The following is a 17822-nucleotide window of genomic DNA, read 5'->3' as shown; positions in this document are numbered from 1 at the left end:
TTGTTCTGTGTGTGAGGGACAGAACTATTCAAAACAAACAAAAGTTTTCAATTTGTAACCGTAAATAATCGGATATTTTCATGTTGATTTAGAGTATGAAATTTTGGATTGTATCGTCGCGGACTAACTACCTTAAGTTTTACTAAATCAAAGCGTTTTCTTTTGTTGTTATAAAAAGTGAATAAGAAAATCGCAAATATAATAAACCTTATTTTTGTTTGTTATTTATAGTGCATGTAATAATTAAAAATATAAAAGTGAATAGCAAGACAAAAGAAAAGAGCGCAATAGCGCTTGTCGGTATTTCGCAAAATAAAAAATTCATTCACGCTACTTGATACATTTCACACGCATTCAAACATGGCTAATAATATAAAATAAAAAAATAATGAAACAAATTGTAAAAGTTTCACGAACTTGATATAAATAAATCTCTCTCAGTAAAAAATAAAAAAAATTAGTAATATTTATAATACAAACATTCAAAAAATGATATCGCTTAATAATTTTTGAATAAATACGCCATTAAATCTTAATAGAAGAAAGTAAAATTATTTATTTTTGTACGCATATAGAGATTGTACAATTATTTTACCGTTTGTAAATGTAAATTTATAAACATTAAACGGAATGTCGACACTCATACATGTTTTATGACATTGTAAATTAATAACAATGAAATAGAATTTTCTTTATTCAAAAATCCATTTGCGGCACTTTGATCATACCCATGTCACACTACTGCATTCTTCTTTACTTTCTAATGATTTTTCGAAGTTAAGTCCATTACCTGTCAATCACTTTTTATTTTAGTATTTCAGGGATGGGATAAGCTCCAAAACTAATTGCAAGAATGCTATGCGAAGAATGCGTTGCAAAAACAAAATTTATACCTAACAAAAAGTAAGACCATTAATCTATCGTGTATAAGATTATTGAAGCAAAGTCAATGGGGAAAGCGAATATCTTAGCCGGCAATTTATATTTTATGTTAAAATGAATGAAGGAAGAGATGAAGTATTTCTTAAAAGATTTATTTCCTGTTTTTAGAATTAGCACTTTTGTATGCAAAAGACGGAGACAACTGATTTATGACATGTATATGCTTCCAACGAAAAAAACGAAGGCTTACGTCCCTGATGCCCATTTTCTTCCTAAAGAATTCGGCAGCTGTAGCATGTGACAAACCATAAAGTTCTATTAAATCATAAAAGAAAGTGCAAAGGTAAAAAAGATTTTATTGTTATCTCTAAAAGCAATAGAAATAGTTTGTACCTGTAATCTTTTACCTTTTACTTTTTTTACCTTTAGCTCTCAAAAATAGCTCGTTTTATTTACTTTTAATTTTACATCCTAGCTGCGCGCGTATATTATAAATTAATAAAACACAACAATATAAAGTTTACAATGTTTATTTGTTACAATGTGTATTATTGTAAGTCACATAACGTTACAACGATCGCAGCGGTTACACACGAACTGTAAATGGCGTGTCGTAATTTTCCACCGAAGTTACTCTAATCTCTCAAGCAATATGCTGTCAGACATTCAATTGAAACTTAATATCGCAGTTCCTGGAATAATTAAAAATTAAAATTTTTTATATTTTTGGAACATTCCGGAGGCAGCGATAACAGAATCTAATCTATGGACTGAAGTATATAGAAAAATCTGATTAGATAAAATGACCGTAGCATAATTATTTGCTCAAATGTAAAATAAACAATTAGATAACTTTATAACACAGTTCTTCCGTCAATTGTGTATGTATTAATTCAACTTATCAGCACGTTATCAGTAAAATAAATTTCAAAATAATATACAGATATATGACAGACGTGTTACGAAATAGCGCCAATAACCGATCCTGGTTATACTTAGATGATTAACATAAAAAGCATAGATTCGTAAAGTTTATTCGACAATAGTAGAATACGTCAGAATAAATCTGTGAAAATTTATAACGAAAGAAAATGCGTGTATTTAATATAAATCTACATCAAATCCCTTTATTACAATCCCTGTAATGCCATCTTGAGATTTATTTCGGTAACGTTTATGCACGCAACATAATTCAAGTAAACCTAAATGGATTAACGACGATGGTAAACAGTATCAGAATTACAAAATTACAACTTTATAGAATTTTCGTTTGGTAATCAGATATTTTGTTTTTGTTGACTCGCTTTCGTAACATAGACGAGTGTTGAAAACACTTGGCCATAGGCGACATCTAACTTTAGGAATTGTTGTTCAAATATCTAGCTTTTCGTGGAATTTACAATTTGCCAGCGGCATCCCGTGGATTCCGCTGCAGTTACAAACGAAAGATGGTTAGCACAGACATCAACCTTATAGTATGGACTGCGCGATCCCTACTTTACTCGTATACGAAACACGGTCTTATAAAATATGAGTGAGATAGAGCGCATTTGCAGCTAATCTCTGTCTCTTTTCGACCAGTATTATAGTGTTAAACAGAAAGAGATAGATATTGGCCGTAATCGCCAGCCGTCCTTCTTGCACATTGATATCTAGTATTATAAATGCGATGAAATGGCAGCTAAATAACTTTCTAAATGTTGGCAAGGTTTTAAATATTTTGAAAGAAAAAATTTCAGTGGAAGTTTTATTTGCATTCGGAAAAATATCCCAGCAAACACAGCATAACTGCTATATAATATTATTACAATATTGATTATTGTAATAATAAAATATTAATATAATAAAATATAAAAGTGTATTGTATTTTGTGAAAATTTCCTTATTAATTGTATTAAATTCGTCTATCTCTATTTATCAACATATACCTTGCATGATTCCTTTTATTATTATTATTATATATTATATATTTGTCTATTAAATGTTTGTCTATTAAAAATAATTCAACACGAACATCCTGTTACGGCTTTCCTTGCCCTATTCTTCATATTGAATATTATATATTATTTGAAGTAAAACAGGCAACTCACCGATATATTATAGTGATTAGTGTGTAACATTAGAAAGGCCACTTATATATAATAATGGCGCGCAACTTTGATTTGAAGTCGCTTACCGCTTGCCAATGTTACCAACTAAAATATTCTCTATAAAATACTTTTAAATGCTACTGTACATCACGATTTCGAAATTATCATTTACGCACATTTATCTGCTTATCTCAGGTCATCATTTTTATAGTCAAGTATGAGCTGCAGTGTATATATAAGAACACGAGAACAGAGGCTGTGACTATTCAATAAACAAACTCGTTCAATCGAATATAGCGTGTTCAGTGAAATCGATATAGTGAATGATAATAAATTTCAATAAAAGTAGTTATAATCGCGTATTGGTGACGTCGTGGATAAAGAAGCACCATAGAATGTGGTTCTTCAATAAAATGTGTACGAGCAAAACGCGTCTTGACGGTAAAACTGTTGTGATAACGGGAGCAAGTAGTGGTATCGGCAAGGAGACTGCCAGAGACTTATACGCGAGAGGTGATTTTATATTGAAATAATAATTTAAGTTACCCTAAACCCTGTGTTTAAGTAGATATTATATAACATTAATAAAATATAAATTTGTTATTCATTAAGAGATGACAATAATGCCAAGTGTCATTGTTATACAGCCATTGTTATAACGATATTTCATGAGAACACTATATTCATTTCTTTACTGGAATATTTCAGTTTTTCGATTATGTTTGCTTCATTTAGAAATCCATAAAATTTTCTTTACGACTCTATAATTAAAAAGTATACTCTTAAACACATTCGTATAAATAACGTATGCATTTAGGCGCTAGAGTAATTCTGGCTTGTAGAAATATGGAAAAGACAAATGAAGCAGTTGAAGATATAAAGAACAATCCACCTTTATGGTAAATATATAAACTTATATCATAAGAAGCAATTAAATTAATTGTACTATTTATTTTAATTTATTCGTTTTGTGTCTTTATGAAACCATATTTATCTTGATTAAATTTTTTCATGATGGAGAAAATGACGACGTTGTCTGTAAATCAATGGTTACTTTTAGGATGACAAAGGTTGAACATAAAAATAATGTAGGTGAGCTTGCGATTTATTTTTTGGATCTACGTAGTTTCAAGAGCGTGAGCGACTGTGCTAAAAACTTGCTGACAAACGAAGTAGCTATTCACATACTCATAAATAATGCCGGTATGGCTGCTGCGTCTTCGTACGAGAAGACGGAGGATGGAAATGAGACGACACTACAAGTCAACCATCTTAGCCATTTTCTTTTGACTCTTCTGTTACTACCAAAAATGCAATCATCTTCTCCTAACTGCAGAATAATCAATGTCTCATCATTTATATATATTTGTATGTAAAGCGATTATGGTGACTTTAGAAATAGACTAAAATGTCTTTTGTATACATCCGGCTTTTGTTTGAAGTACAACTATAACAAAATCATTCTATTATAGATGCTGACATAGATTTTGATGATATTAATCTGGAGAGATCCTATGCACTATTTAAAAGTTATGCACGAAGCAAACTAGCAAACATTCTGTTCACTAAGGAGCTCGCTGATCGATTGAGAAGTATGCTAAAAAGAGTAAAAAGACGTTATCAATTAGAACAGGTTACATTTATTTAATAGTGGCTTATTAATATTTAACAATGACTAATCAATTGTTTGTTACGCAATGAAGAAAAATCCCCAGAGGATAGACTTTAGTTATACAAAATATAGTTGTAAACAGTTATACAAAGTATAAAAAGTTAAGCAAGTTTCGATTTTCAGAGGCAAACATTCACGGAATAAATGTGTACTGTATACATCCTGGTATTATACCGACTGAAGTATTATGGCGTATGTCCAATAATGCAGTATGTCCAAATTTTTGTTTTACTACTATAGTACGATTGATTTTTAAAAATGCTGAACAAGGAGCGCAAACTACTATATATTGTTCTGTAGATGAAAAGACAGCAAATGAGACCGGTCTTTATTATTCGTAAGAATATACACTATGTGTTATACAAAATTATTTTTATACAGAATATTATACATTATTTATATATATATATATATATATATATAATGTATAATATTCTGTATAAAAATAATTTTGTAATATATATTGTATATATATGTTTATGTTTCTTTTTTCGTACATTTTTTTATACATAGAAACTGCGGCGTTTCCACTACATATCGGAAGGCAAACAATCGTCATTACGCCGAAAAATTGTGGAATGTATCCTGTCGTCTTTTACATCTGGAACCAGAAGAAGATTTCGCCACATTTTTAGAAACCGTTTCACGTCAAATGCTTTAGAAACAGTTCTTTATTTTTAAGAAAATATCAAAGAAAATGATATCATTAATGTCATTCACAGATTCGTTTCTTGGGGATACAATGACTCTTTCACACAACCATTTATAATTTTTCTACAATAAACATTCCACATTTGGATAGATTTTCGTAATTCAATCATTTGTACTTTTACCACTTGTTGTCCCAGTTTTTGGTCAATTTCTATTAAACCATTATCATTAGGAATATTCCCGTCGCCAAGGTGCAGTAACTTTGTCGTAAAATCATTTTCTCCCCCTCCTAGATTAGCTCTCATATTGGTTCGCAATTCAAATATTTGTATATGGACTCCGTATATGGATCTTTGATCGCGTATAAAGCTGGATCTAATCAATTAAATCTTAAAGAATTATACGAAATTATATAAAATAGAGGTAGAAAAGACTAAAGAATATACGTCTTTCGGAAGAGACGTTAAACCGTTGGTCCAAAGGAAATGGATGAGTGGGATAGGGTTGAGTACGTCCCTTCAAAAACGCCGTAAGATACTAGACTGTGAACCCTACGGGGATATACAGTAAATAATAGTTTACGACTAAAGAATATAATAGAATTATAAATAACCCGATATCTTAAAATTGGCGGAAGTTAGAGCGACCACGGACATTTCTCAAAAAATTCAAAATTTTATAAAGAAAGAACCCTTTTACCGATCATCGGCAAATTCAATACCAACCTTTCTTTAATGATACTCTATATAAAATTACATGTATAACTTATAAAAAATATCTTGTTAAAAAATAATCTTGTTAATAAATTATTATATACTTGGCGTGAGACGCTACCGCGTCTCTTGATACACTTTTCAAGCAGAAATCAGTAACCCCTTCACCGATCCTCGCCAAATTCAATAACAACTTTCCTTAAATGACATTGTATCCATCAAATAACTTATACATTTTTTAAGCAGAAATCGGTATCCCCTTCACCGATCCTCGCCAAATTCAAAACAACCTTCCTTTAATGATACTTTATATAAGATGACAAATATGACATGTATAACTTATACACTTTTTAGGCAAAAATCGGCAACCTTTTCACCGATTCTCGCCAAATTCAATACCAACCTACCTTTAATAATACTCTATCTATAAAAAAGAAATTAGCTTGATATCTCAAAATTTGCGGAAATCAGAACAATTACGTAGATTTTTTTAGACAGAAATCGGTAACTTCTTTATTATTAGCAATTTTTTGAATTCTATTATATTTTTCAGTTTTTTCTACCCCTATTTCATATATAATACTTTAACTACCATTGCTACCATTGCAGCCACGCGGGATCTCACATCACAGTGTTCGAAAGTATCGATACTTTCGACATCAATAAATGGTCAAGCAAGTGGTCCTTATATAAGTAATAACTTGGGAAGAATATTATCTCGAATATTCAACACTGACGCAAAGTGACAGGTTTTCCGGGAACCATGGATGACGATCAGCGTCCAGTAAGTATTTTCAGTAATGTTACATTTATGGACTATCTCATAGATTAGGGTTTCGACATTGAGCAAAATTTTCCTCGGAGAGGACGTTTCGGAACATAACCTAAGTATTGATAAACGACATAGCAGCACACTGTATGAGGGCGGTATTGAGAGCTGATTTTTGTTTACTGATGTTGAGTATTTTTTTCTGTCATGTTTTTCGTTTAATTTACTGAACCATGGTTTGCAAATGCTATAATATGCAAAACTACACTTGTGCGAGTGGAAGAACTGAGCAGTAAAGTTGATTTCACAATTATGAATCAGACGCGACTCAACCGGTCTCTTCTTCCAGCTGAGAAGAGAATTATTCGTCCATCAGATCTCCCGGCCCTTCCTGTTTACACAGAGGATGATCTGAAAGCTATGGAGAGATTTTTGGAGGACGACTCCAATTTGTCAGCAATTGTAAGTTTAAGGATGTTTTGTATTGATTTTTCACGTGTAATATGGAGTCCCTCTGGCCAAACATATCCGAAAATGATGATTTTCTGATTTTGTTATATTTTTTCTATACATGCTTAATTCTACTTGTACTATTTTATATCCCTATGTCAGCGAACTGTAGATATGATTAATTGTTTTATTTTTAGGTTCAGTACTTGGCTTCATTTTCCTTGAATAAAATTGAAGGGAAAGCAGCTGCTCAAGTTATGACAAAGTTGATATTTAATACGCTGGCCTGTTCCTACAATTTTAAGGGTACTGACGGAAGTGGAAAAAAGGGCTTTCAAAATCTGCATCTTTGGGAGGTAGTTCAAGGTATGCATTTGAAGGCTCTTGAAGATTATTGAATATTTGAATAGTGACATTTTTTATTAGCATGGAAAAGTAAAGTATCTCTACAATTTTTATCCACTGTTTATATACAATATGGGTGTAACTATATGGGAATTTAATATATGTGACATTCCACGTCAAGTGGCCCCTCCCTCTGTCCAAAAATTGAAGCGACTTTAAATATTGAGTTTGGGCTTAAAATGTTCGTATAAGCGAGGGCTTTCGAAATTTGAGTGGCCTTTTTGACAAACTCCATAACCCCATGACCCCATAAGCAAAATAACCCAAAAACCTGATGAAGTGATCTTACAATATGATTTATACGACTTGTCTTATCTCAATAATCGCTTTAATTAAGCTGTTTGGCCCTAAAACCCTTATAAACTATTAACCCCATGACCCCTTGATCTTATAACCCTCAAAACCCCATAACCCCATAACCATATAGCCCCATAAGCTTCGAAACCCCTATAATCGAAACCATCGCACTTTGATTATCTTTCTATACCTCCGTAATCCTGTAATTCCATAACCCCTTGACCCTAAAACACCAAAACCCCATAACCCATAACCCCATAACCATAGTTTTTCGTTATCTATTTTCTGGAAACCGATTTTTTTAATTCTTACGGGTGGTGAAATTAAAAAAATTAAAAAAATCAGTTTCCAGAAAATAGATAACAAAAAACTATACACTCTATAGCACTCCCCGGAAAATTCTACCCCTATTTTATATGGTTTTAATACAAATTCGGTCTATCTATACTAATATATAAAATCCTTACGGGTGGTGTATGTTTGTGCGTTTTTAACTTAAAAACTATTGAACCGAATTTTTACCACAAGTATATAAAATAGGGGTAGAATTTTCCGGAAAGTGCTATAGAGTGTGTAGTTTTTCGTTACCGATTTTTTGGAAACCGATTTTTTTAATTTTTCTAATTTTTCGGGAAATAATTGACCAAATCCCAAATCTCAAAGAATTATAGATCAAACGGGTAGAATTTTCCGGGGAGTGCTATAAAGTGTATAATTTTTCGTTACCGATCTTTTTGGAAGCCGGTACTGAAATTTTTTCAATTTTTCGGGAATTAATTGACCGAATCTTAAAAAATTGTATATGAAGTAGGGATAGAATTTTACGGGGAGGGAGAGAGGGAGAGAGGGAAGGAAAGGGGGAGAGAGAGAGAGAGAGAGAGAGAGAGACTATTTGCGTGTCTTATTACATATGTATGTCCTCCGGGGCGAAGCCCGGGTAACCAGCTAGTATTTCATAAAATCGCCCGATTTAGTTGAGCATTGCCATTGGCACGCAGGATCTGACCAGACACTCATGTCAGGAAAGACCTAGGATTTACAGCTCGGCTCTTTGTGTGACTCTCGGTTCTCGATTCTGGTTACACTCAGTCAGTGCGTTTTGGATTCTGTTTCGTGCATTTATTTGAGCAGGCAAGACGCTTCGATACAAGAATTATTCATAATGGATAACTCTACAAACGCGAGTATAGATATGGAATTTGATTCGGATGATTCGGAAAGTGAAGAGGTACGTTTATTTGCACGTGTATACAATATACATGCGTATATTGCAATTTATTGCACACATATCGCTATAAAAGAATCCTGTCACAACTCGAAAATTTACAATTTTTAGAAGACAGGAAAAATAAATTTAATTTATATTTTTAATTTCGAGATAACTAACGCAATTACAATTACAATATTTTGTTATAATGAAACTTATTATATTGTTTGTTGAAGAGATTTGTTGTAATTTATTTATCAAATCATTTATGCCACTATTTATCTAGCGACTGCAACATAACCGGTTTAAAAGAATAACGATATTTCTGCCTCGTGCAGCGAATTTCGTGCAAAGTGACATTATTTATAACATTATTATAGCACGTAGGTAACATTTTAGCGGCTTAAACATTTTTTATGAGCTTAACTCAAAGTCGAATTTTTTTAAACTGTGACAGTATTCTGTTAGGGGTGCAATATATTCAATTGTACATTTAACGCGCTCGTGAGCCACTGCGCATTTTATCGCGCCACGTGGCGGGCGCTGAATTTCACACATTTTATTTAACGCTATAATGTATCTGCTTACACCAGAAATATCAAACTGAACTGGATACAAAATCGCTCAGAAATGGAAAAGCGACACGGAAGGAGTTAATTAAATATTGTAATTGCGTTAGTTATCTTACAATTAAAAGAAATTCAATTTGTTTTTTCTCTCCCCTGAAAATTGTACATTTTTGAGTTGTGACAGTGTTCTTCTCGGGGTGTGATTTGTTTAGCAACGCCAAGTTTCCTTGGGCGAATATTATTCTGTTATTTTAATAAGCACATTGATAAAAGAATTAAATGTTATAATAAACATACTTTTCCACGTATAATACCAAGTTCTTTTGCATTAAATATATTACTATTCCATTAAGTATGATAAGACAGTTCAATTTTATGAGATGTATAAACTTACACAGTAAAAAATTTTGTGTCAATGGAAGTCCACTCTCAATTTTGTGTTAAAATAACTCATTCATCGTGTTATTTTTGACATTTAGAAATGTTATATCGACATTTATAACATTTCTAAATGTCAAAAATAACACGATGAATGAGTTATTTTAACACAAAATTGAGAGTGGACTTCCATTGACACAAAATTTTTTACTGTGTATGCTCTGGCACGACGTCCAATATCTACTTTTATAGCAAAAATAGATTAAAACAACATTATTTCACGCATGTAATAGCTATTTTGACGAGCGCAGACACATGACACTCTTTTTTAATCTTTTTTTCTACAAAGATGTTTTTATGGTATTATGTATATTTAATGCGTATGATTTTGATAACAAACATTTACAGAATTTCCTCAACCCGACTATCGCAAGTGTGAGGGATTTCACACAACTATATTATAAGTTCCTGGACAACAACAGAGATGTAAGTAATAATACTGCCAAAAATATTCGCTTTTTCCCTGGATTGTACAGGTACATACATTAATTGTATGTACGTAATTTCAGATGGTCTCGAGTATGTACGTGGAGCACAGTTTTGTGATATGGAATGAACATACCATAGCTGGAAAAGAAGAAATAAAAAACTTGTGGCAAAAGTTGCCAACTTCGCGGCATATGATAGATAGTTTTGAAGCGTGTGCAATTGCAGGTAAATATTAACATTCGCACCATACTCTTGCGCTCTTGACTATAGAACTATCATATGAAATATGGAGTAACAAAACTTGTACTGAAATATTAACATGTATTACACTTTGCATTGATCCAACAGCCGACCAGACAATGTTTATGGTCAAAATTAATGGCTTTGTGGAGTACGAGGGATACCGTAGATTAAAAATTAGGAACAGCCTGATGATCACGGCCGTGGATAATACGTGGAAAGTAGTAAATGATTCTATTAGAGTCACACTAGACAATATAACGACTAGTCTGTAGTCTGTAGCCCACATCGAGCCGATATTCCTAGATGATCCTGACTAATGACCTGGTAGAGGGTGGAGACTCTTAGCCGGTAAGAGTCCGGCATATCACTCGACCCTCCCCGGGGTCGATGGTATCCATGAGGATTTTCCCTACTAAAAAAAATTGTTACTTGATAAGACTGCTATTATAGTTATAATTACATTATGACAACTTATAAACAACGATATTTTGTAAACTGAAATCATTTTGAAAGAAAATTTGGTAACATTTTATATATTTATATAATTTATAAATATTATATATATATATTTTATATATATATATATATATATTATATTTTTGTAATAAATTTTTATAATAAACGTCATAAAACTAATCAAATGTATGTGTTATATTATTTGTCTATTGTAATACAATATAATAAAATAAGATACAATGCTGGCAGTACATATTACTTACAAAGATAAAGTTATGAGCCATACAGATTGGAAAAAACAACGTAATACGGTAATTATATTTATTTTTGTTTTCAATTTTCGTTTCATATCAATAGTTGCTTTCCATTTACATCAAAACTCAGATAAATCTCACTTCTGTCTTTCTTCAACATTCATGTTGAAGAAAGACAGAAGTGAGATTTATCTGAGTTTTGATGTAAATGGAAAGCAACTAATGTATAAAGCAATATTAACCCTTAAGCTGCATACGTGCGATGGGTCTACGGCGTCCGAGGCAAAGTGATATCTGCTCGAAACCGTAAAACTTGCAAGCCTGTCAGAAGATATTAAATAAACGATGTTTATCAAAATGACTATAAAATCGTGAACTACAATGTAGACAGATGTTTCATGAATTTTTTTACATTTTTAAAAATACCTTAAAATAGGGACAAATAGCATTGGACGTGACAGACCACGTATACACTTAGAAGGTACCGAAAAAACGTATGCACTTTAAAATTTTGTATTAGTAAATCAGGTCGATTTTTTAAGAGAGTAATTTTACATAAAAAATTAGAAATAAATACGAGAGAGTATAATGAAGAAGAGATAGATGAGAATGAATTTACAATTATTAGTAACAGGAGTCCTCGCACGTTCGGGATTGTGCGAGGACTCTTGTAAATGGATCTTTGATTCTTTGATTTTAATTTGCGTTATAACTTATTTAAGGACTAAAATGATGAAAATTTCCAGACATAGGTACGTGTCCAGGCATTGGTACATTTACCTTATATATATTTACAGGTATACAGGTAGGTATACAGAAGGAATTAGAGAAAATAATTTTGCCGAATGTGTATCGTGAAAATAAAATTTCTGTAATTCACAGATTCAAATGTGGCTAATTACTGTAAAAATGTTCTATACCAATTATGTCTGTAAGCCTTTTGTCCTCGGTATTTAGAGATTCCAAACCTCAAAGCAGTAATAATTATCTTTACGATTTTGTGAGGAAAGCTAGAAGTTAATAAGTAATGATGTAGATTTACATGAAAAAAAATATTCATTTAAAATTTGTGCTGTTATCGCACACACACACAGATGCTTCTTCGAGAGCATTTATAAAATATTGTAAACTACCTAACTCATTTTATGCCTGTGAAAGATGCACAACAAAGGGTATATCAGTAGGAAAGAAACGTACTATTAAAAGAGTTTATTCAGAAATAAATTGTAAGAAGTGAAATAAAGAATTGTTTGAAAATCGAGAAAGATGATTGTTTGAGCTGTTTTCCGTCGAAAGACGATTCGCTGTCAAAAACGTTTCAAACGTAAAGTTTGAGGCTGTGGAGACCGGAGCACGCGCGGCGCAAAGAGAGTAGGAATCAGTTCTTTTTTATCAAAGTTTTATTTAAATGACTTTTAATGCACAAGACTTTAAATGATACAATTGTTAAGACTCCAAGAAAGGGTACGCGTAGGTAGACAGGCCCTATACCAGCGGTTCCAACGACAGCACGGCAGCGATAGCGGGGCAGAAGGGATAGAGAAGGGATAGAGAGAGAGGGAGAGAGCGCCGTCAAGCGCGCCGCGGCGGGCCCATCCCTCCGCGGATCCATTTGTGAAAAGTAGAAAATTACTTAATCCTAGCTGGTATACACACTTATTTTTCGCATACGTAGATGATACAATGGGATCTGGAGAACCCCGCTACTTTTTTCATTATAACTATTGAGAAAATTGTTGTATTTTGATTGCCTTTTTTTCTTCAGATAAATAAAGTGAAAAATGTACGTTTACTCAGAATTAGTCTAAAATTATAAGTACCAATAAACACGTGTTGAAAAATCGTAATCACTCATGTTAATGGTGCTAATATATACAAGCATCTTCTTTAAAATCACTGTAAAGAATTTATTGCGAAAAATATTACCCCTCCCCCCAACCAGGGGATATAACTCTTTCACCGAATCAATATTTAAATTGTGCAACACGTGTGTTCAGACATCGATAATATCCATCGTCGCGCTTAAATACACAGTTATCTGTACAAGTTATCTGCAGCACCCTTTGAAATAATCGTGTTAGCACGGTTGTCAGAAAATATTTACGGTTCTTAGAAAATATTTTCTTTAAAAGAAAATTTCTTTAAAAGAATATTCCTTTTTATAAAAGATATTCTTTTTCACAAAGCAGTTTTAACAATGGTTAGATGCTTTTAATATACTTGCAGTCAATATATAATGCAGGTAAATTTTGCCCTTATGAGGAGTGCGGAGAAAAATATGAAAAACACAATCATTCTTTTCTCTGGTTGCCAAAAATTGTAATTTTTAATATCTTTTAGTCCAATAAACGGCAAAATGCTTCTAAAGGATTAATTGCCTTACCTATGCACATCATAGGGGAGCTATGCCTAATATAGCATCCTATTTTATAAAAAGTTTTGATTAAAAAATCCTATAAAAATATAAATAACCGTATCATTTTATTCTGGGTTTGTCGTAATGTGATCTCAATAGTATAAATGTGTTCAATGTTTATTTTAACTGTTTTTTCTTAAAAAAAAGTAGCATTTATACACATGCACGAGGTGTAAGTCCGACCGTGTAACTTCCCCGTGAAAGACGATAATTATTCAATTTTTTCTCAAAATCGATCGAAGTTATTGTGTTTGAAAAGCTCTCACATCACTTAAAATGACCACTGTCATTATCTGTATAAATTACTCGACTCAAAATACTCCATTTAGGGCCGGTTGTTCCAACCTGTTGGTAAACTACCTAATAGTTAAATCATATATATGTCTTTGTTTATCCTTTACATTAGACAAAGATAAATATATGATTTAACTATTAGGTATAGCTTATCAATAGGTTGGAACAACCGGCCCTTAGTCGGATTTAAATCTTGTGTAAGTGCGTGTGTATGTCACAGGGGAGATAAGTACCCCGCGGTTCGTCACTCCCGTATAAACATTGCAATTTGTCATTTGCACCATTTTGCCAACGGAGGACAGTTTCAAAAGATACGAATATCGACGGCAGAATACAGATTTTTAGAGAAAAGGACCTGAAAATGCACTACTCACTTCAAATTGTCATAACTCAGTGAAAAAAAATGGTAGCATAATGATTAAAAAAGCATTTTAAAGAGAAAATGTTAAATTTTACGATACAATTGATAAAATTTGGAGAATAAATTTCGTTTTCAACGTGCACGCTATGCAAGTTGAAGTTTTTTCTTCAATTTTGCAAGGTCCACTTTAAATTTGCGCCGTTTGTAGTAAAATCTTCGTAGAGAAGCAGCCTTGAAGCATTCTAAAGCTGAGGATTCAAGCTTTAAAACTCTTTTTTAAACATCGCTCTGCGATCGTTTTTCACAAAGATATGTAACTTTGAATTTGGTGCTTTTTAGAGCTGATTTCAAGTGGCTCATTTTTTTTGCGGGTGAGTGTATTTAAAATATATATATCTTACGATTGGAACGTAGTTAGATTATAAGGCCTCTGCAATGTCCTTTTTTTTGCTCGTCAAAATTTTTTAGCCCTACTCCCGAGAGGGCGGAATTAAGAATTAGGAACCACATGAAGAAATATAACTGACTAAAGCATCAACAATGGTCACGGCAGGTAGGACTGATCCCTATAATCCTTTGAGCTTAATGAACCTACGGACTCGATGCTACTCGCGAACACACACACACACACACACACACACAGTGACACATCCATATAAACACACAATTCGGGAAAAGAGATAAGAGTCACGTATAAAGAATACCACGAACCAGGTAGAAGTTTTGTGTAAAAAAAACTATAGTAAAAAATCGGTTGAAGACACCGGACAAGATTATCCTTATTCCAAACCTTTAAAAACGAAACACTCAACAATGGTTAGCAACATGTGCTTCCAATTGAGAATTGAAATTAGACACAATATCACATGTTTTTATGACAAAAATTGATTTTTGATACAACCCTTTTTGCTGTATTAATAATGCAAGACACTTCTTGAAAAATTTCAAAACCTCGTTCAAACTATGATCTGCAACGCTACGCGTTATATCACAGTTCTGACTGAAGTAAAATAAAAAAAATGCCTAAACAGCGTTGTTCAACAGTTCCCACTGCCACCGAGAAAATACAACACGTAACAGATTTAATATCGTAGAATGGGGGATTAGCGACAAGGGAGATAATAGGCATAGTTCCGCTATTAAAAGAATACTTTATATACTAAAGAAATTTTATTGACTGAAATTTTTGAGCCTCTTAGTACCCTAAACTTGAAAAAAAATCAGACTTGCTGTGATAATTTTTTAAATAATGATTCGTATGTTTAAATGGACATGCACAATAAAGTGCAAATTCGACCATACAATTTCCACGTGGTACGCTTTAAGAAGGTTAGTTGCCGTTACATATTAAAAAATTTGATTATTTAGAGTTGGCAGCCGTTCCTTCTCTCGCCATCTGCCCCGCGGGGCCAACTCTAAATAATCAAATTTTTCGACGCGTAAAATAAACAAGTTTTAGCAAATGAATATATGGAATGCATTTAATTAGCTGTTTCTTAAGTTTTAAATCGTTGTTTGTACAATTGAAACCGAAATACGTTGAAATGTGGCAATATGCTATTTTATTTTTACAATTTCTTGATAACAATGTAGACAAATCATTTCGTAAAAGTCCTTCCTAATTATGTAAAGAATTATTTGCATCTATTTTCATTAAATTCTTATCATTTTTAATATGCTTTCGCGAGTTACATTATAGGTGTCGTAACATTTTTGCTACACTGAGGAAAAAAAATTTGTTAATCCCAAAAAATATTTAGTCCGATACGTTCAACTAAACATTTTAGTTAGTTAATTAAACATTAGTTGAATTAATTAATGCTTGATTAAAGAAACTAAATAAATTGCTGGAACAACTAATGTTTAGTTAATTAACTAAAATGTTTAGTTGAACGTATCGAACTAAATATTTTTTCGGATTAACAATTTTTTTTCTTAGTGTATGTAGTAAGAGAAAGAGAGAGTATAACTTCAATAATTAATTACTCGAAAACCATGCAGACAATTGTCTTCAACTTTGGCATGGACGACAGATTCCCATAGACTCTATAAATATCCTTCATAAATTTAAACTAATTTTTATCATATTGATTTGAGCAACCAACCTCCTTAAGAGAAGCTGATGTCGGCGATAATTTTGAAAACGGCATGAAATTTTGCATTTTTTAAATTATATGCTTGCTGCAACGGACTTTTTTATCTTTTTATCAAGACAAATCAAGTGTTTCCACAACACATTGTACGCATCGATCCATTTGAACGTACGGATCCACTCTTAAAAAAGCCATGTTAAATCGAATTGAATTCATGTCGCCCGTTTTCCGCGATGCTGATTGGTTCTCTTGCTTGGCTAATTGTTTCGTTCTGCGAGAGAAACTGTCAGCGCGGAAATCATGTTTCGATAAATCACAAATGACAGGTTATCGTGATTGATTTTAATTATCTTGATGCGTGAGAAAGTAAAGCGGTAGAGTATTCGCGGGGAAGATTCGGAAAGACAATTCCTGAAAAATAAAGGAATTATAATAACGATGTGTAAATCACGTTTTGGTATGTACATACACAGCATGTTATATACGGCGCGCTTTCAATGCTATTTCATTTTTATTTCTATTTAGAAGAGGATTATTTTTCTGCATTTTCTTTCTTTCTTTCTTTCTTTCTTTCTTTTTTTTTTGGTCGAGGAGGCGTCGGTAGTACACTACCGAACGATGACGGTGGGCGAGAGTGGTGGTCGAAAGAACGAAAACCAGCAGGGTGCCTATTGAAAACAACAAGCATTTTTCGTCCGTGAGGACGATCAATCAATTAAACCGAGAACGAAAGTTGACCGAAAAGTTAAGTTCGATGCGCAACGAACGGCAAGCGTACATTGAATTTTGCTAATTAATAATTTATTTACTTTCTCCCGTTCTCTAGAAGGGATCGACGACGAGCCGAACTGGGAAATTAATCCCATCGGTAAAGTCGATCGATACGCAGTCGCTCTCGCCCATGTGACCCCTCGATTTCAATACGATCTATTCTTCTTCTAGTTTGGTTCTAGTTCCGGAAAGAGACAAACGATGACTTACGATTAAAATTAACTCGACATCGACCGATAAATATTTCCACTGCGCTAAGACATTAAACCGATACAATTATTCTCAACTAATTGCAAAAAGTTAGGACAATCTTTTATAGCTTGTAGGAACAATGTGTCTTGTATATAGATGGACTTAACGAT

General features: G+C 32.7%; 2 protein-coding genes across 10 annotated transcripts; both read left to right on the top strand.

Annotated features, from left to right (window-relative positions):
* Nucleotides 1–3200: 3200 nt before the first annotated feature.
* LOC139773680 (retinol dehydrogenase 12-like) lies at nucleotides 3201–5447 on the top strand. 7 transcript variants are annotated; one of them, XR_011718400.1, is made up of 7 exons: nucleotides 3201–3485; nucleotides 3790–3871; nucleotides 4033–4340; nucleotides 4445–4605; nucleotides 4768–4853; nucleotides 4945–4981; nucleotides 5158–5250. XR_011718400.1 is itself a non-coding variant. In XM_071708307.1 (7 exons), the coding sequence occupies exons 1-7, from the start codon at nucleotides 3296–3298 to the stop codon at nucleotides 5277–5279; spliced, it is 945 nt and encodes a 314-aa protein (XP_071564408.1). In that variant the 5' UTR covers nucleotides 3201–3295; the 3' UTR covers nucleotides 5280–5447. The 7 variants fall into 7 exon arrangements, 5 of the variants coding, with proteins under 5 accessions (XP_071564408.1, XP_071564409.1, XP_071564407.1 ...); XM_071708307.1 differs by having other exon boundaries at nucleotides 4445–4564; nucleotides 5158–5447; XR_011718399.1 differs by lacking the exon at nucleotides 4945–4981 and having other exon boundaries at nucleotides 5158–5297.
* Nucleotides 5448–5593: 146 nt separating this feature from the next.
* LOC139773681 (NTF2-related export protein-like) lies at nucleotides 5594–11465 on the top strand. Of its 3 annotated transcripts, XR_011718402.1 has the most exons (7): nucleotides 5594–6792; nucleotides 7127–7239; nucleotides 7425–7593; nucleotides 8928–9157; nucleotides 10492–10569; nucleotides 10653–10797; nucleotides 10921–11465. XR_011718402.1 is itself a non-coding variant. In XM_071708311.1 (6 exons), exons 3-6 carry the CDS (start codon nucleotides 9092–9094, stop codon nucleotides 11085–11087), a joined length of 456 nt encoding a protein of 151 aa, XP_071564412.1. In that variant the 5' UTR covers nucleotides 5594–6792; nucleotides 7127–7239; nucleotides 7425–9091; the 3' UTR covers nucleotides 11088–11463. The 3 variants fall into 3 exon arrangements, 1 of the variants encoding a protein (XP_071564412.1); XR_011718401.1 differs by lacking the exon at nucleotides 8928–9157 and having other exon boundaries at nucleotides 10921–11461; XM_071708311.1 differs by having other exon boundaries at nucleotides 7425–9157; nucleotides 10921–11463.
* Nucleotides 11466–17822: the final 6357 nt, after the last annotated feature.

This window comes from Temnothorax nylanderi, unplaced genomic scaffold, assembly GCF_030848795.1.
Source record: "Temnothorax nylanderi isolate EJ_2023f unplaced genomic scaffold, tnyl_v1.0 TNYL_tig0065_pilon, whole genome shotgun sequence".
Lineage (NCBI taxonomy): Eukaryota > Metazoa > Arthropoda > Insecta > Hymenoptera > Formicidae > Temnothorax > Temnothorax nylanderi.
Note: the sequence above shows the minus strand (reverse complement) of the source record. Positions and strands in the feature narration are given on the sequence as shown.